This window comes from Mobula birostris, chromosome 1 (genome assembly GCF_030028105.1).
Source record: "Mobula birostris isolate sMobBir1 chromosome 1, sMobBir1.hap1, whole genome shotgun sequence".
Taxonomy (NCBI): domain Eukaryota; kingdom Metazoa; phylum Chordata; class Chondrichthyes; order Myliobatiformes; family Myliobatidae; genus Mobula; species Mobula birostris.
The window spans coordinates 39304952-39325364 of NC_092370.1; the positions used below are offsets into that span (position 1 = coordinate 39304952).

Genomic DNA, 20413 nt, shown 5'->3' on the forward strand with positions numbered 1-20413 from the left:
ATTATCGACATAAGTATGAGTCTTCGCTGTGTGTGTGTGTGTGTGTGTGTGTGTGTGTGTGTGTGTGTGTCTGTGTGTGTGTCTCTGTGTGTGTGTGTGTGTGTGTGTGTGTGTCTCTGTGTGTGTGTCTGTGTGTGTGTGTGTGTGTGTGTGTTGGGGAAGGAAAAGCGGGCTTTGGCCTCCTTCCTCTTACTTTACAGAACACAGCACCAAAGCACATTTCTTTTGAAGTAATATTCAAATAACTTGATTGACACCTTACGTTAATTCTCTTTTAGCGCGTTTGCTGCAGTTTCATTTTTATTTTATAGGTTTTAATTTAATGACATGCCTCATGCGTTTGTTTTACCAAGAAGGAACCTTACCGAACATATACGAGCACTGAGTTATCGATATGGTCGTGTATCTGCAGGCGCGGTGAAATATAGATTGTGTATTTCCAAGTGTAACTGATTAAGATAGATTGTGAAGATGCTACGCTTCAGATGTATAGTCTAACAAATCCCAGTCTATCTGTGTGTATTTGTGTGCGTGCGCGTGTCTGTGTATGTGCGTCCTCTCATGTCTTTTTGTTTTGGTCTCCAGCATATACCTTCAGGCCATCGCCCCTACTGGGGTATTGGCCCCTCGCCAAAGTCCCCTGTCCTGGGCCAGTCTTTCATGTTGTCCCCAGGTGCAGCCCATCTTCAAAGATCCTTCCTCTCCCAGGGATGAGGTCTCTGTCGATAGTTCTGTAGCTCTGGATTTTTACGGGATGAGGTTGTTAGCCCTATGCCCAACCCTCCTCCTTTAGCAGACGGGTTTGGGACCGACCATGGCAGAGTTCAGCATATAACACAACGATGCAGAGTTGTCACTGAAGCGTTAGACTTAAATATGCTTTGATTATCAAATGTTAAACAGCCCAAGAACAACCGACGATGAGTATTTTTCCCCGCTGGGTATCGAAAATTGAAGCGCCGGATTTCATTAACATGCTTCTGATTTACAAACTGTGCCTGTGGGGAGGATGTTTTGCTGGTGTACCTGTTAATTTCTTACGATGCTTTAAAATAACTAAAACACCATTTAATCAGATGTTTTTTATTGATTTTTATTTATAATTTGGCACTGCCATCCTCTTGTAGTGATTCGTACCCGAGGGTGACTGTCGAGCCTTACAGAACTCTGTATCACCTTAACGCGTCAACAATCGGAACTGCAGCTCCAGCACCAATGTGGAAATGTGGTTAATAATTCGCTTAACCATGGGGCAAAGTGTTCAATTATCCTCCTCCACTCGCTTAAAATTTTCTCGAAATGTTTCCCATTGACGGCGCTTTCATAATGCCTCTGACCTAATCGAAGCGCATCCCAAACAATACTCACACAATGTTGTAAAAGCGTCTGCAGAGGAAAATGAGCTGTCTGCATTTCGAGCGGAGACGCTTTATCAGAACTGGCAAGGAAGCGGGCAGAAGCCAGAAAGCAGTTAGCTAGCTGAGGGAGCGGGATCATAAGGTGGCGGGAAATAGGTGTGTCCAGGTGAGGGTGAATGTAGGTGTGTCCAGGTGAGGGTGAATGTAGGTGTGTCCAGGTGAGAGTCTATGTAGGTGTGTCCAGGTGAGGGTGAATGTAGGTGTGTGCAGGTGAGGGTGAATGTAGGTGTGTCCAGGTGAGAGTCTATGTAGGTGTGTCCAGGTGAGGGTGAATATAGGTGTGTTCAGGTGAGGGTGAATGTAGGTGTGTGCAGGTGAGGGTGAATGTAGGTGTGTGGCTGGGGGAGGGGAATGAGAAAGGGAATAACTTGAGAAGCTAGGAGCTAACAGATGGAATAGGAAAAGGGATGAAGACGAAGGAATCGGACAGGAGACGACAATAGAGGAAGCGGGGGGTGGGGGGAGCGCGGTTGTCTCATGACCCTTACTTCACCTCCGCCGTGCTCTTCTATTGGGATTGGCGCCGAGTTTTCGGAACCAGTCAGAGTGAAGGGAAATAAGACATATCCTCCGCTTTCCATAAAACCATAAGATATAGGAGCAGAATTATGCCATTTGGCTCATCGAGTCCGCTCCGCCAATTCATCATGGCTGATTCAAATTTCCTCTCAACCCCAATTTCCTGCATTCTCCTGGAATTTCTTGAAACATTGAATTGTTAGGATGGCTAACGATTCTCCTGTAGCCAATAAAGTGGCCACTGAGTGCATATTCCTAGTTTCTGTTGTTGTAGCAAGGTGCGTTCGGAGATGCTCTTCTGCACACCAGTACTGTACTGGAACATATGCTGCGGGACTGCTTCGATGACGTCGGCTGGAATGTGTCCCTGATGAGGATGTCTCTGAGTTCACGGATGGAGCCCCGTGCTTCGTCCGGAAGTGCATCGACGATGTTGTCCAAAAGTCCGAACCAGAAACCCCGGATCAATAGTTCCGTGCGAGTAGCACTTACCACGCGACGCAGAGCTTCGGCTGCCGGCAATCAGCAGGAATTCAAGAAAAGCAGCTATGATTTGCGCAAAACTATCAAGGCTGCGAAACAACAATACAGGGACAAGATTGAGTCAAGATTCACCAAAAAAATGCACACGTGACCTGGTGAGGGCTGCATACTATCGCAGACCTCAAAGCCAAACGTTGTGGTGCCGTCAACATTGCAGCCTCTCTCCCAGATGAGCTCGATCGCTTTTACGCTCAGTTCGATGTCGCTAATTCTGAGCCTTTGAGGAAAGCCACCGCTACAACCTGCAACCTGGTCATCTCTGAGGCTGAGGTACGCAGATGTTTCCCACAAGTGGACAGTCGCAAGGCTGCGGAACTGGACGGCAATCCAGGGCGAGTACTCAAGATGTGCGCAGCACAACCGGCAGGCGTGCTTACAGAGATTTTAAATCTCTCCCTCTCCCAGTGTAGAGTGCCCTCCTGCTTCAAATTATCCACCATTTGTACCGAAAAAGACCAAGGTAACATACCAGAATGACTGGCGACCTGTCGCACGCACCTCAATCATAAGCAAATGCTTTGAGAGGCTGGTCAGGGATTACATCTGCAGTATGCTACCGCCCAGACTGGACCATTTACAGTTCGCCTACCGACACAACCGAGCGACAGACGACGGAATAGCCACTGCTCTACATACCGTCCTTACATATCTGGAGAAGAAGGATGCTAATGTGAGAACGCTGTTCTTGGAAAGCACTCAACACCATAATTTCATCCAGGTTCGACAGGAACATCAGAACTCGGCCTTGACCCTGCCTTGTGCAGCTGGATCATGGACTTCCTGTCAGATCGCCAGCAGGTGGTAAGAGTGGGCTCCCTCACCTCCAACCCTCTGACTCTCAACACAGGAGCCCCTCAGGGCTGTGCACTGTCCCCTTCTTTACTCCCTGTATACCCATGACTGTGTCTCCACCCACAGCTCCAATCTGCTAATTAAATTTGCTGACGACACTACACTGATTGGCCTTATCTCAAACAATAACGAGGTGGCCTACAGGGAAGAAGTCATCTCTCTGACACGGTGGTGTCAAGAAAACAACCTCTCCCTCAATGTCGCAAAAACAAAGGAGTTGGTTGTGGATTACAGGAGGAATGGAGATGGGCTAACCCCTATTGACCTCAATGGATCTGGGGTTGAGAGGGTAAACAGCTTCAAGTTCCCCGGCATCCACATCACCGAGGATCTCACGTGGTCTGTACACGCCAGTTGTGTGGTGAAAAAGGCACAACAGCGCCTCTTTCACCTCAGACGTTTGAGGAAGTTTGGTATGGGCTCCTAATCCTAAGAACTTTCCACAGGGGCACTACTGAGAGCATCCAGACTGGCTGCATCACTGCCTGGTATGGGAACTGTACCTCTCTTAATCGCAGGACTCTGCAGAGAGTGGTGCGGACAGCCCAGCGCATCTGTAGTTGTGAACATCCCATGATACAGGACATTTACAAAGACAGTTGTGTAACAAGGGCCCGTAGGATCATTGGGGACCCGAGTTATTCCAACCACAACCTATTCCAGCTACTACCATCCAGGAAGCGGTACCACAGCATAAAAGCCAGGACTAACAGGCTCCGGACAGCTTCTTCCATCAGGCCATCGGACTGATTAACTCACGCTGATTTGAGTGTATGTCTGTGTTATATTGACTGTTCTATTTGTTATAAATTACTATAATTGTACATTGCACATTGAGATGAAGACGTAACGTAACGATTTTTACTCCTCATGTATGTGAAGGATGTAAGAAATAAAGTCAATTCAATTCAATATCGTTAGCTGAGATACTATCGCCTTCCTGTAAGCTTGAACCAATCCGTCCATTCTCTTCAGACCTCCGTCATTGACAAGGCATTTCTTTCACAGAATCGCCGCTCGCTGTTTTTTTTTTGTTTGTTTGTGCACCATTCTCTGTAAACCGTTGTGCGTGAAAATCCCAGGAGGACAGCAGTTTCGGAGATAGTCAAACAAATCCTTCTGACAGCAACAATCATTCCGCGGTCAAGGTTATTTAGACCACATTTCATCCCCAATCCGAGCAACCGTGTTTGCATTCTTTTAGGCATTGAGTTGTTGTCGCATGATCAGCTGATTAGATACTTGCATCAACCAGCAATAAAGTATCCAATAAAGTGGCCACTGAGGAGGAGGGTGGGGTGGGGAGAGACCCCGAGCATTCCTCACTATCCGTTGTCGGGACGTTCAGTTTCGACAAACCCAACAAGTGGAAATTTATTCGGGATGAAGCGCAGGTTTTGTATCATAGGGTTCGGGTGCCCGTGCTACAGCAAGGCACATCACATACAGCGTGGTTTTGCATTTTTGACTCATACCTGCATGTGTCCCGCCCGTCAGTGATGATATGAGAAGTACTGTAAAGCGATATGCATACCCAACTGTATCTAAAACAGAGTTTTGCAAATATCCATCCATTTACATCAAACCGTGCCTGGCAGACTTATCCTTCGTTACAAAAAGCCCAAATAATTCCATGCCTCGACATTCAGCATGTGCCCCAAGAGAGCCCTAACTAATGTTTATATACTTTTAACATTTACTATCTGAATTTTTTAATCTTATGCTCCTACTTCTAAAGTTCATGATGGCACGTTTACTTTAGTGTTGCTGTATTAATCTGCCCTGGACCTTGAAGATTAGGAGGCGAAGGTTTCTCCTGTATCACAGAAGAATTGTAACATTAAGCACAGAGTAGCACTCCTCATCCATTCTATTAAAATGATATAGCAATAAGAGCTATAGAACTATATATCTAAGAGAATAACACGCAAAAAGCTGAAGGAACTCAACGGGCCAGGCAGCATCTATGGAAAGCCAACAGTCGAGATGGAGTGTGTACGAATCTGTAAAAAAGAATGTTTTGCAAATGTATTAAAAGTGGAGGAACATGTGGAACTAATGTGCACATTTCTGCGACATCAGAAGAAAGGCACAAGGCTTCTGTTGACATTGGATCTAGTAATAGCGACCAGGTCCCTGGTTGGATCTTGTGCCGTATTAGCTACTTCCATCTCTATACCGGACATCAGGATCAGAATCAGGTTAAATTTTACCGGCATATGTCGTGGCATATGTCTGCAGCAGCAGTACATTGCAATCCATAAAATCCAATAAATTACAATATATGAAAAATTAAATTCGTGTAAAAAGAGAGCAAAATAGAAAAAATGCATTGAGACGGTGTACTGCGGCTCATTGTCCATTCAGAAATCTAATCACTCTAATGAAGGAACTGTTCCTAAAACGTTGAGTCTGCGTCTTCAGGCTTCTGTACCTCTTCTTTAATGGTAGCAATGAGAAGAGGGCATGTCCTTGGTGAGTGAGTGAGTGTGTGTGTGTGTGTGTGTGTGTATGAGAGAGAGAGAGAGAGAGAGAGAGTATGTATGTGTGGGGGGAGGGGGGTCGTTAATGATGGATGCCGCGGTTTTGAGGCATCCCCTTTTGAAGATGCTCTCGATGCTGGGGAGGGTAGAGCTCATGTCAACGCACGCAAAAAAAAAAAATCGATTTTCTTGCTGCTTAGACCATCCAAAGCACGGTTTTGAGGTAATATAAAGATAACAGTGTAAATTGTTTTTCTTTTTTTGCAGTGAATGCACTAAAGTGGGAAGATTCCTGTGGCGGAATAATAATATTTTCGAAGAATGGAACTGCGAAATGTTCTAAACATATCGGAAAGGGGAGAAATTGCAGTTAGATTTTAACTTATTTGCTCGCAATTCTGAAATCAAGTGATTATAGGTGCTTTTCAAGATATAGAAATGTCCTAAACTACTCTTTCTAATTCACACATAGGAGCAGAATTAGGTTGTTGAGCCCATTGACACTGATGAGCCATTCCATCATGGCTGACTTATTATCCCTCTCAAACCATTCTCCTGCCTTTTCATCGTAACTTTTGACGCCCTTACTTATCAAGAACCGAGTAACGTGGCCGCCACAGCAGTCTGTGGTAATGAATTGCACAAATTCTCCTCCCCCCCCCCCCCCCCCGCTGAAGATATTCTCCCTCATCTCTGTTCTAATTGTACGCACCTCTATTCTGGAGGCTGTGTAGGCAGGACTGGCCGAAGGGTCTTGGCCCGAAACGTCAGCTGTATTCTTTTCCATAGATGCTACCTGGCCTGTTGAGTTCCTCCAGCATTTTGTGTGTGTTGCCTGGATTTCCAGCATCTGCAGATTTTCTCTTGTTTTTCATACATTAACCTTTTCATTTCCGGAATCAGTTATGTGAACCTCCTCTGGACTCTCTCCAAAGTCAGAACATCTTAGCTAAGGGGCCCAAAACTGCTCACCGTACCCTTAGTGCATTCTGACCAATGCCTTATAAAGCCCCAGCAGTACAACCTTGCTTTCATGTTCTAGTCTTCTCGAAATGAATCCTAACAATGCACTTGCCTTCCTTACCACTTACTCAACCTGCAAATTGACTTTTAAGGAATCTTGCGCAAGCACAACCAAGTCCTTTTGCACCTCTGATTATTGAATTTTCTCCCCATTTAGAAAATAGGCTACACATTTATTCCTTCTACGAAAGTGCATTACCATACACCACCCTACATCATATTCCATCTGCCACGTCTTGCCCATTCTCCCAATCTGTCTAAGACAAATCCTTCTGCTGACCTCCTTCTTCCTCAACACTCCCTGCCCCTCCACCTCTCTTTGTATTGTCTGCAAACTTGACCGCAAAGCAATCAATTCCATCATCCAAATCTTTGACATATACTGTCCATAGAATCAGTCCCGATACTGACAGCTGCGGAACACCAGGGGTCACTGACAGCCAATCAGAAAGGCTCCCTTTATTCCCACGCTTTGACCACTACCAGTCAGCCAATCTTCTATCCATGCTAGAACCTTGTAATACTATGGGATCTTACCTTGTTAAGCGACCACACGTGTGGCATCTTGCCAGAGGCCTTCTGAACATCCGAGTAAGCAGCATCCATTGACTCTTCATTTTCTATCCTTCCTGTTATTTCCTCAAAGAATTCCAATGGATTTGTCAGGCAGTATTTCTCCCTAAAGAAACCATGCTGACTTTGGCCTACTTTATCAAGTGCTTCCAAGTACCGCAAAACCTCATCCTTAATAATAGACTCCAACATCTTCCCAACCACTGAACTGAGGCTAACTAGCCTATAATTTCCTTTCTTCCACCTTCCTCGCTTCATAAAGAGTGATAATAATCTTACTGTCCATTGGAATCACTCCAGAATCTAGTGATCATTACTAATGCCTCCAGCTAGATATTCAGCTACTTCTATCAGAACCTCGGGTGTGGTCATCTGGTCCGGGTGACCTACCTACCTTCAGACTTTTCAGCTTCCCAAGCACTCTGTCCATAGTAATAGCAACTATGCTCACTTCTGCTCCATGTTACTCTTGAATTTCAGGCATACTGCTAGTATCTTCCACAGTGAAAACTGACATAACATACTTATTAAGTTCATTAGCCATTTCATTCTTCCCCATTACAACCTCGCCAGTGTTATTTTCCAGCTGTCCTCTTGCCTCAACTCTTACCTCTCTTTTAATTCTTCATCTTTGGGATGCATCTATCCTACGCCTCATCACCTGCTCCCAGAAACTTTGTCCGTTACTGTTCTGTCGTCATCCCTGTGTGTGTCCCCTGTCCAACAATTCTGGCCAGCTCCTCTCTCATGCCTCTGCAATTCCCTTTAATTTAGTCTGGCTTTAGCTTCTCCTGAAATAGCAGGATGAATTTTATCATATTATGATCTCTTCTTCTAAGGGTCCCTGTACCTTAAGGTCCATAGACCCATAGAACATTACAGCACAGAAACAGGCCTTTCGGCCCTTCTTGGCTGTACCAAACCATTTTTCTGCCTAGTCCCACTGACCTGCACCTGGACTTTATCCCTCTATACACCTCTCATTCACGTACCTGTCCAAGTTTTTCTTAAATGTTAAAAGTGAGCCCACATTTACCACTTCATATGGCAGCTCATTCCACATCCCACCAATCTCTGTGTGAAGAAGCCCCCCCCCATGTTCCCTTTAAACTTTTCCCTCTTCACCCTTAATCCATGTCCTCTTTTTTTTCTCCCCTTGCCTCAGTAGAAAAAGTCTGCTTGCATTCACTCCATCTATACCCATCATAATTTTATATACCTCTATCAAATCTCCCCTCATTCTTCTACGCTCCAGGGAATAAAGTCCTAACCTATTCAACCTTTCCCTGTAACTCAGTTTCTCAAGTCCCGGCAACATCCTTGTAAACCTTCTCTGCACTCTTTCAACCTTATTTATATCCTTCCTGTAATTTGGTGACCAAAACTGCACACAATACTCCAGATTCGGCCTCACCAATGCCTTATACAACCTTACCATAACGTTCCAACTCTGAAACTCAATACTTTGATTTATAAAGGCCAATGAACCAAAAGGTCTCTTTACGACCCTACCTGTGACACTGCTTTTAGGGAATCTTGTATCTGTATTCCCAGATCCCTCTGTTCTACTGCACTCCTCAGTGCCTTACCATTAACCCTGTATGTTCCACCTTGGTTTGTCCTGCCAACGTGCAATACCTCACACTTGTCTGTATTAAACTCCATCTGCCATTTTTCAGCCCATTTTTCCAGCTGGTCCAAATCCCTCTGCAAGCTTTGAAAACCTTCCTCACTGTCCACTACACCTTCAATCTTTGTATCATCAGCAAATTTGCTGATCCAATTTACCACATTATCATCCAGATCATTGATATAGATGACAAATAACAATGGATCCAGCACTGATCCCTGTGGCACACCACTAGTCACAGACCTCCACTCAGAGAAGCAGTCATCCACTACCATTCTCTGGCTTCTTCCATTGAGCCAATTTACTACCTCTCCATGTATACCTAGTGACTGAAACTTCCTAACTAACCTCCCATGTGGGACTTTGTCAAAGGCCCTACTGAAGTCCATGTAGACCACATCCACTGCCTTCCCTTCATCCACTTTCCTGGTAACCTCCTCGAAAAACTCTAATAGATAGGTTAAACATGACCTACCACACACAAAGCCAGATTAATTCTCCCTAATAAGTCCCTGTCCATCCAAATACTTGTAGATCCTAACTCTTAGTACTCCTTCTAATAATTTACCTACTACCAATGTCAAACTTACCAGCCTATAATTTTCCAGATTACTTTTAGAGCCCTTTTTAAACAAAGGCACAACATGAGCTATTCTCTGATCCTCCGGCACCTCACCCGTAGATACCAACATTTTAAATATATATGCCAGGGCCCCTGCAATTTCAACACTAGTCTCCTTCAAGGTCCAAGGGAATACCCTGTCAGGTCCTGGGGATTTATCTACTCTGATTTGCCACAAGATAGCAAGCACCTCCTCCACTTCAATCTGTATAGGTTCCATGGCCTCACTACTTGTTTGCCTTATCTCCATAGACTCCATGCCAGTTTCCTTAGTAAATACAGATGCAAAAAACCAATTTAAGATCTCCCCCATTTCTTTTGGTTCCATACATAGCCGACCATTCTGATCTTCAAGAGCACCAATTTTATCCCTTACTATCATTTTGCTCTTAATATACCTGTAGAAGCTCTTTGGATTATCCTTCACCTTGACTGCCAAAGCAACCTCATGTCTGCTTTTAGCCCTCCTGATATCTTTCTTAAGTATTTTTTGCACTTTTTATACTCCTAAAGCGCCTTACTTGCTCCCTGTACCCTATACATGTCATACATCTCTCTCTTCTTCTTTATCAGAGTTCCAATATCCCTTGAGAACTAAGGTTCCTTATTCTTATTCACTTTGCCTTTAATCCTGACAGGAACATATAAACTCTGCACTCTCAAAATTTCTCCTTTGAAGGCTTCCCACTTACCGATCACATCCTTGCCAGAGAACAACCTGTCCCAATCCACACTTTTTAGATCCTTTCTCATTTCTTCAAATTTGGCCTTTTTCCAGTTTAGAACCTCAATCCGAGGACCAGATCTATCTTTATCCATGATCAAGTTGAAACTAATGGTGTTATGATTACTGGAACCGAAGTGTTCCCCTATTCTCACATCCGTCACCTGTCCTAAATCATTTCTTAATAGGAGATCTAATATTGCATCCTCTCTAGTTGGTACCTCTACATATTGATCTAGAAAACTTTCCTGAACACATTTTACAAACTCTAACCTGTCTAGACCTTTAACAGTATGGGAGTCCCAATCAATATGTGGAAAATTAAAAACCCCTACTATCACAACTTCATGTTTCTTGTAGTTGTCTGCTATCTCTCTGCAGATTTGCTCCTCCAATTCTTGCTGACTATTGGGTGGTCTAATATACATCCCCATTACTGTGGTCATATATTTCCTGTTTCTCAGCCCACCCATATGGCCTTGGTAGACAAGCCCTCTGCCTGAGCACTGCTGTAACATTTTCCCTGACTAGCAATGCCACCACCCCACCCTTCATTCCTTTGCCTCTATCACATCTGAAACATTGGAACCCTGGAACATTAAGCTGCCAGTCCTGCCCCTCTTGCAGCCAAGTTTCACTAATTTCTATAATGTCGTAATTCCATGTGTCAATCCATGCCCTCAGCTCGTCAGCCTTCCGCACAATACTCCTTGCATTGAAATAGACACACCACAGAAGATTATTACCACCACACACAACCCTTCTATTTGTGACTTTGCATGAACTTTTAACATCATTTATTTTCACTCCCACTCCACTATCTGCTCTGGCACTCTGGTTCCCATCCCACTGCAAATCTAGTTTAAACCCTCCCCAACAGCACTAACAAACCTCCCTGCAAGGATGTTGGTTCCCTTGTAGTTCAAGTGTAACCCGTCTCTCTTGTACAGGTTCCAAATGCCCCAGAAGAGGTCCCAATGATCCTGAAATCTGAAACCCTGCCCCCTACACCAGTTCCTCAGCCACTTGTTCATCTGCCAGAGCAACCTATTCTTACCCTCACTGGCACTAATCACATCTGGTTCATTACAAAACACCTAATCCAGAATTGTTTTTCCCCAAGCCGGCTCAACCACAGACTTCTCTAAAAAGCTATTTGAGGGCATCCTTGGGATTTAGGACTAAGTGATTTTTCCAGTCTACCTGCATATCAAAATCCCCATGACTGTGGTAATATTCATATTTTACATGCCTTTTCTATTTCCTGTTGTAATTCGCATCCCACATCCTAGTTATTGTTCAGAGGTAAGTATATAACTCCCATCAGAGTATTTTTACTTTTGTAGTTTCTTACTTCCACCCTCAAGGATTCTACATCTTCCAGTCTACAGTAATGTTACTTCTTTCTAAGGGTTTGATTTCATTTTTTTTACTGTTCAGGTACATGCATATTTTACCCATCATTTCCCCCCTTCTCCCATATCGTCCTGGTTCTATCTGCTCTTCAACTCTCCCTTATTGGTTTCCACTATTACCTTCCTTACCTCTCTAACACCGTTAGCTTTACGTTCCCCACTGATTAGTCCAGCGGCTGTATCTACCTTCACCCTCCCCGCTCCCTTCGCGGCTCCATCTTTCTCCTTTTCTGTCTGCTTTCATGTATCATGCCTCCCAACTCCACACCTCCCCTTACATGGTCCTATCTGTTCGTCATCCTTCAACTAACCTCTTCCACTAACCCCGCCGCATTTCCTCAGTCCGCCCGTCACCTCAGTCCTCTGTCTCATCATTTGCCTCACCTCTTTATATTGGCTATCCTATTCCCTGCTCTCGGTTTTGAAACAGGGTTTCGACCCGGAGCGTTCCTCCCACTCCCACCCGCCCCCACATACGCTGCTCGGCTCACAGGGTTTCTCCCGCAGATTGACAGCTTGATTGTTGCTCCGGATTCCACCATAGGAGTCGATAAATACGCTGTTAGAGATCTGCTATTGAATTTGAATTAACGTTGACTTCTAATTTTGTGACAAGAAATGTTAAACCTCATAAGCCTCCGTAATGAACTATTCCTGTCATAGGATATATGATTGGTTTTTAATTGACGGATAAAAATTATTGATAGTCTCTGCAAATACTTTCAGGATTTGGCAGTTTGATTACGTTTCTGTGAATCTCTCGGGTATTTTGATGCATTTGGAAAAGTAAGATTGAAAATTTAAAACAACGACATGAATATGCTGTGCTAGAGAATTTACAAAGAACGTCAATGTTGATCGACACTTATGACAAAAACAGTTGTCTCCTGAAATAAGAGCAAAATTCCCTTCCGAGACTTATACCTGAAGTTCTTTATTTCATTATGCTGCTAACATTGTTCTGTACGAGAAAAGACGATGCACTCTTAACAACAACAAAAAAATTCCGTAACAATTGTATTATCCCATTACATCCGCTTTCATTAAACTCTGACAGCATTTTTGTTCATTAATTAAAAACCCTAAATCCCGTTAAATAAGAGACATTCGGACCAGTACAACCTAGGGTTGTTTTAATGCTGTTCGCTAGCCATGAATCAGCCAGTTTATCTTCAAGTTAGTGCTATCATTTTCCATGTATAATTGGCAGGGAAACATCACATTCAACAGAGCTAGGTCCAAATCTTGCGAAGGGACTGGATCAGTGCATTCGTTGCAGAGTAATTCCTCTGAGTCAGGTGGTGTGTGTGTGTGTGTGTGTGTGTGTGTGTGTGTGTGTGTGTGTGTGTGTGTGTGTGTGTGTGTGTGTGTGTGTGTGTGTGTGTCTCCTTCCCCTCACTTTTCATTCATGAATGCTCGGATAATCTTTGCGTCACCAACCAGGACGCAATCGTGACACACGGGTTGCAGATGGAGATATAAAACTGCAAAAGCCAGACTTTACCCCCCAATTAACTCCTCTCCGTCTTGCAATCTCATCCGGACAGAACAAGACCACAGGGTAAATCAGGTCCGTCCGATCTTGTGAAGGTAAATTCATTTTGTTTGACTTATTACGTACAGGTACTGGTAGTTAAAGACATTTTGAAATTGCTCGCGACTGTGAATCTCAACCTCTTTTTATGTTATAATTACCGTAGGAAACAACACCGAAGCACATTTATTACTGAGATAACTTGCTTGACGTCTTATGTTAGTTCTCATTTTAGAGTGTTAGGGGGCAGTTTCTATTTTATTTCAGTTTTCCAATCTGCAGAGAATTTTGATTTAATTCTATGTTCGAGGTGATTGTTTCACCTAAATTGAACCCCATTGACTACCTAATGACTTCTTAAATAATTTTAAAATGAAAGACCTATTCCATAGAATATATTTTATTTATTCTTATTTACAATTCCACACATCGTAGATATGAAGAAGTAACGTATGCTTCTGTCTACTTAAACCCTAGTTCTCTTCCATGAAGATCCCCGTGTGGCTTTGCACCTCTATCCTGCTGGTTGGGTTCGTACCCGATGATGACTGTCGAGCCTTACAGAACTCCGTTTCAGCTAAACTCGGTTCTGGTCAACATTCAGACCTGCAGCACTTAGTTCCACCAGCTGGATTTCGCTTCGACGAGGAATACCTTAAACCACGGGTCAAAGCGTACGATAATCCATCACATCTCGGTCGAAAGCTAATTGAAATCTTTCCTTTCGACGGAGCTTCCAAAATGCCCTTGGCACACTTCCAGCGCATCCTACATGATACAGATGGAGGCTTGGATGACGTTTACGGCAGACACCAAGATTTAGTGGATGAGATGTTAGAGCGAGGAAAAAGACGGGGCACGCCTCTTACTTCCCTTAATGTACCTTTGCATGTTCTAAATAAACTGCTCGCGATAGCTAGAGTGCAGCAAAAGGCCAAGCAAGCAGAGGAAAACAAGAAAGTAATGGATTCAGTCGGGAAATAGACTGGCTTCTGCTGTCTGTCGCACAAATATAGCGCTGCTAACGTTAATATACTGCACATTTCCGTCATATTAGCGTGAATTTGGTGTTTATTGTCGAATTCTAGTTACCTGTAATAAACGTACAGTATATACTTTATCATTTATCCTGCGCGAGAGAATGCCTAATCTTTATATTTCTATTAAAAGCTGAAAGGTGACGACGATCTCCTTGCTTTATGCTTTATCGCGGAGGCGGCATATGTTAGAAAAAAAACATTTCATTTTCCAGGATACCAGAAGGAATTGTCTATGAAAACACAAAACACGCAAAGAAACGAATGAAGTTCATGTTGCTGCGCGAACCCTTTCCTGTGTATTCTACCAAGGCAACGGGAACAGGTTGTGTGAATGAACTGACAACGCGACAAGCCCGCAAACCGCCTAAAGTGAAGGACCGCCCCGCGGTAGTTAAAATGTAAAGGCACACAGAACAGGTTAATTGGAAATACAAGACAGCACTTGTACGTTACGCCTGAACATAACTCCAACCCCCTCCCCCCACCCCACCTCTACCTACTTCTCCCCGTCACCTCGCCAATAGCGGGTCCGAGATAAGGTTAATATGAAACAAGTTACTGTAACAGTTTTGCCCACCACAGTTGCCGTGAAATGATCGGCAACGTTACTAGAAATTCCTTTCAGTCCATCAAACTGTTTCGTGTCTTTGCGGCCCCGCCACCCCTAACTCAGTGGTCAACAGTGAAATTAACCGAGGGGATTTGGTAAAAAGACGATCTGAGGTATCCCATCCTCAAATTCACAAGCATAAATCGAAATCAACAGGCTCAAATGCTGAGTGAACGTTAGGTTATTTTTTTATAATGACTGCTAGGTTAGCGTCTCCGGCTTCATCACGTATGCTTGAGTTTTCTATTTAGCCGGTGAGTTTAACCAAGAGAACGAGAAGACGTGGCGGGGTGTCTCGTCGCCCTTTGCTTCGCTTCCGCCGTGCTCTTCACTTTGGACTGGAGCCGAAATTTCAGAACCAGTCTGAAAGAAGAGGAATAGATAGAAGCTTAGTTTGTTTTATGTACAGACCGTCTTTATGTAAAGGATTTCTTGGAACATTAGGTACTTTCAGGTCCAAAAATTAATTTCAAATATAGACCTTATTCTTGTATATAAATACATGTATATACACACACACACACACACACACACACACACACACACACAATGCAAAACCTGGTCTCAGCCCTCCAAGTGCGGAAGTAATTACACTATACAAGAGGAATTACACTATACAATTGCAGTGTGGTAATCAACGCAACGTTTTACAACGCCGGTGAACACCGACAGGAGTTCAATTTACATCGCTGTCTACAAGGAGTTTGCACGTTCTTGTGTGGCCGCGTGGGTTTCCTCCACCAGTCGAAGGGTTAGTAAATTATGGCCATGCTGTGTTGGCGCCGGAAGCATGAGGATATTTGGGGGCTGACCCCAGCACATCCTCAAACTGTGCCGGTGATTGATGAAAAAGACGCATTTCACTGTGTTTCCATGTACATGTGACAAGTACTTTAAATCTTTAAAATTTTCCCCACAGAGCCTTTTCAGTGGCTGCACCAAGCTTCAGTGCATCTCTCAGCAGGTTCTCCTGCAGTCTGGAATGTGCCAATCGGCATCAAATCTGTTGAAATTCTTTGAAGAAATAACAAGCCAGATAGACAAAAGAGCATCGGTTGATGTTGTGTATTTGTATTTTCAGAAGGCCTTTGACAAAGTGTCACACATGAGGCTGTTAACACATTAAGAGCCTCTGGTATTAAAGAAAAGATTCTAGCATGGATAAAGCAGTGATTGATAGGCAGGAGGCAAAGAGTGGGAATAAAGGGAGCCTTTTCTGGTTGGCTGCTGGTGACGAGTGGTGTTCGGACCACTTAATTTTACTTTATATGTCAACGACTTGGGTGATGGAATTGATGGCTTTGTTGCAAAGTTTGCAGGTGATACGAAGCTAGGTGGAGGGGCAGGTAGTTTTAAGGAAGTAGAGATGCTACAGAAGGACTTTGACAGATTAGGAGAATGGGCAAAGAAGTGGCAGATGGAATACAGTGTCGGGAATTGTATGGTCATGTACTTTGGTAGAAGAAAATAAAGGGTAGCCTGTTTTCTAACTGGAGAGAAAATTCAACATCTGAGGTGCAAAGGGGCCTGGGAGTCCTTGTGCAGGATGCCTTAAAGGTTAATTTGCATGTTGAATCAGTGGTGAAGAGGGCAAATGCAATATTTCTGTTCATTTCAAGGGGACTAGAATATAAAAGCAAGGATGTAATGTAGAGGCTTTATAAATAACTGGCAAAACCTCACATGTAGTACTGTGAGCAGTTTTGGGGCCTTTATGTTAGAGAGGATGTGCTGACACTGGAGAGAGTTCAAAAGAGGTTCACAAAAATGATTCCAGGATGGAACAGCTTGTCATATGAAGACCTTTTGATGGCTCTGTGCCTGTATTCACTAGAATTCAGAAGAACGAGGGGTGACCTAATTGAAACCTACTGAATGTTGAAATGTTTCAGTAGAGTGGATGTAGAGAGAATGTTTCCTATGGTGAGAGGGTCTAGGAACAGAGAACACAGCCTCAGAATAGAGGGGCGTCCTTTTAGAACAGAAATAAGGAGGAATTTCTTTAGGTAGAGAGTGAGGAATTTGTCAAATTCGTTGCCACAGGCAGCAGTGGTGGGCAAGTCTTTACGTATATTTAAGGCAGAGTTTGATAAGTCCTTGATTGGTCAGGGATACAGAGAGAAGGCAGGAGATTGAGGCTGAGAGGAAAATTGGATCAGCCATGATCAAATGGTTGAGCAGACCTGATGGGCCAAATAGCCTAATTCTCAACCTATATTCTATGATCTTATGGTCTTTACATTCCATGTGCTGGAAGACCAATAAGTTCTGGGCAGACCAAAGGGCATCTACATGCAGTTGATTCAGGACTTAATATTGGTCTCTGCATGTGATCCTGGGGCAGCCCATAGATCAGAGTTAAGGAGCTCTGGGAATGAACAAAATCATCCTTGCATCCTCCTCCACCACCTCTGAGAAAATTCACTGTCTTCTAAGAGATGGATGATTGTTCCCTCCTTAACATGTCTACTCTGAGAGTAGATTGCAACTGGGATGAAATCCTATCTGCACAGAAAAGGATTGTGATGGCCCCCTCTCACCACCAGCCAAGTGACGTCCTGGTGCTCCTTGGTGAGTTTTTATAATGAGGCATTCTGCCAAATGAAATTTGTGGATGATACCAAGCTTGGGGCTGTAGTGGACAGGCTATCAAAGGTTGCAGAGGGATCTGGGCCAGCTGGAAAAAAATGAGCTGAAAAATGGCAGATGGAATTTAATGCAAACAAGTGTGAGCTGTTGCACTTTGGGAGGGCAAACCAGGGTGGGATTTACACAATGAACAGGGTGCGGGAGAACTGAGGGACCTAGATATACAGTCCACAATTCCTTGAAAGTGCTGTCATAAATAGATAGTGTTGTAAGAAGTATTTTGACATGTTGGCTTTCATAAATCACAGTACTGAGTACAGAATTTAGGATGTTATGTTGAAGCTTTATAAGACATTGGTGAGGCCTGATTTGGAGTATTGTGCGCAGTTCTGGTCACCTATCTAAGGAAAGATGTAAATAGGATTGAAAGAGTGCAGAGAATATTTAGGAGGATGTTTCTGGGACTTGAAGACCTGAGTTACAGGGAAAGGCTGAGTAGGTGAGGACTTTATTCTCTGGACATAGGAGAATGAGGGGAGATTTGATAGTGGTATACAAAATCATGAAGGGTGTAATTAGGGTAAATGCAAGCCGGCTTTTCCTAATGAGGTTGTGTGAGATTAGAACTGGAGGTCATGGGTTAAGGGTGAAGGGTGAAATGTTTAAGAGGAACATGAGGAGGATCTTCAGTCAGGGCGGTGCAAGTGGGGAACGAGCTGCCAGCGAAAGCGGTGGATACAGGTTCAATTTCAGCTTTTATGAGAAGCTTGGATAAGTACATGGATGGCAGGCTGTGAAGGGCCATGGTCCAGGTGCAGGTCAGTGGGACCTAGGCAGAATAACAGTTCAACATGGACTAGATGGGTCGAATGGCCTGTGTCAGTGCTGTATTGCTCTATGAGTCTATAACTCTATGATTTGGATGGTGTGCTTAGGGTACTACCTCACCGTATCCATAGAGTGCCTCTCCCACAGTCTAGGTAGGATGCTCTGTGCTGACCGCTATCTGATTGATCTGTGGTCGAAGGTGTTTTCTTGGAAGAAAAAGTGATGTCCAGCTGAGAGGAACATTGCATAGCAATGGGGACAGACCTATCCCCTTGAACACCCAAGGACTGGTAGAACCTCAGCACGTAGTGAAAATTGGTGGTTCATTAAGGATGTCATGGCCAGGAGAGGTAGTGGGGATAAGCTCCCACTACCTATTAAATGCTTCCAGTGGTGTGCATCTCAAGTAGCCACTGACAACCAAGTTCAGCTCCTGGCCTTCACGTGTGGCTTAACTACTAAGCCTAGCAGAACAGTTTCTACTGACAGGAGACGGGGCAAAGGCAGGTCCAATCACCTTAGGCATATGGGGTTCATCAGCTGTGGTTGGAAACTCATCTAGGAGAAGGAAAACTCTGATCTCAAATATCTACTGCCTCGTGGCTATACCCTGATGAACTCCCTGATGAAAAATGTGGAGCTGGAGTACCTAAAGCAGTTCAACATTAAGTTCAATGTCGACAGGCAACACCTGCAAAGACACTGATGCCAAACTGTATTGGTCTCCGCTGTTCCTTTCAATTTATCAGCTGCTTGGCAAGGTGGGACCTGCTGCATGGGCAACAGCTTGCTTTCCATATCATAAGACCATGAGACCATAACACATAAGAGCAGAATTAGGCCATTCAGCCCATCGAGTCTGCTCCACCATTCCATCATGGCTAATCCTGGATCCCACTCAACCCCATACACCTGTCTTCTCGCCATATCCTTTGATACCCTGACCGATCAGGAAACTAGCAACTTCCACTTTAAATATACGCAAGGACTTGGCCTCCACCACAGTCTGTGGCAGAGTATTCCACAGATTCACTACTCTCTGGCTAAAAAATATTCCTCCTTAGCTCTGTTCTAAAAGGTTGCCCCTCAATTTTGAGGCCACACTCTCTAGTTCTGAATACCCCCACCATAGGAAACATCCTCTCCACATCCACTCTCTCTAGTCCTTTCAACATTTGGTAGGTTTCAATGGGATCCCCCACATTCTTCTAAATTCCAGTAAGTACAGGCCCAAAGCTGCCAAACGCTCCTCATATGTTAACCCCAGTCATTACCGGAATCATCCTTGTGAACCTCCTCTGGACTCTCTCCAATTTTTTTCAATTTGTCTAAGTCCTACTGCAATCGCATTGCTTCCTCAGAACTACCTACCCCTCCACCTATCTTTGTATCATCTGCAAACTTTGCCACAAGCCATCAATTCCATTATCTAAATGGAATTAGACAAACAACGTGAAAAGCGATGGTCCTAATACTGACCTCTGAGGAACACCACTACTCACTGGCAGCCAATCAGAAAAGGCCCCTTTTATTCCCACTTTTTGCCTCCTGCCTGTCAGCCATTCCACTATCCATGCCAGTATCTTTCCTGTAATGACATGGGATTTTATCGTTTTAAGCAGCCTCATGTGCAATACCTTATCAAATGCCTTCTGCAGGTCCAAGTAAATGACATCCACTGCATTTCCCTTGTCGACCCTGCTTGTAACTTCCTCAAAAGCCTCTAACAGAACTGTCAGGCAAGATTTCCCTTTACAGCAACCATGCAGACTTTGACTTATTTTATCATTAGTCTCCAAGTACTGCTTTGGCTTGTGTACTGGCTTGCATATTACATAGACAGCTAAGATGCTATATCCATGGTCAATCCCAACCAATGGAGGGGTGCCTTGGTGCTTTAGATCCATGCTTAGCCCTGATAAAACCACATACAAAGGTGGTCATCAGGATGTGCTGTACCTGGCAGGAAAATCTCTGATAGCGTTGCTAACACGTTGGACAAAGAGGTGG

The 20413-nt window shown here is 44.1% G+C and overlaps 2 protein-coding genes across 7 annotated transcripts in view; one reads left to right on the forward strand and one right to left on the reverse strand.

Moving 5' to 3' along the window:
- The first annotated feature begins 13822 nt into the window (after positions 1 to 13822).
- On the forward strand, positions 13823 to 14320 carry crha (corticotropin releasing hormone a). The gene has a single exon (XM_072255060.1). The coding sequence runs from the start codon at positions 13823 to 13825 to the stop codon at positions 14318 to 14320; it is 498 nt and encodes a 165-aa protein (XP_072111161.1).
- A 554-nt stretch (positions 14321 to 14874) lies between these two features.
- The window catches only part of trim55a (tripartite motif containing 55a), an 83680-nt gene continuing 78141 nt past the window's right edge, over positions 14875 to 20413 (reverse strand). For 5 of the 6 annotated variants that reach the window (XM_072255467.1, XM_072255288.1, XM_072255648.1 and 2 more), the window contains one exon: positions 14875 to 15349. In XM_072255467.1, coding sequence (XP_072111568.1) covers positions 15230 to 15349 — 120 coding nt within the window. In that variant the 3' untranslated portion in view covers positions 14875 to 15229. The remainder of the gene's footprint in view (positions 15350 to 20413) is intronic. The other variant, XM_072255552.1, reaches the window with a different exon arrangement.

Bases quoted from the DNA above. Each gene is read 5' to 3' on its own strand.
- crha (XM_072255060.1), top strand. From the start codon at position 13,823: ATGAAGATCCCCGTGTGGCTTTGCACCTCTATCCTGCTGGTTGGGTTC.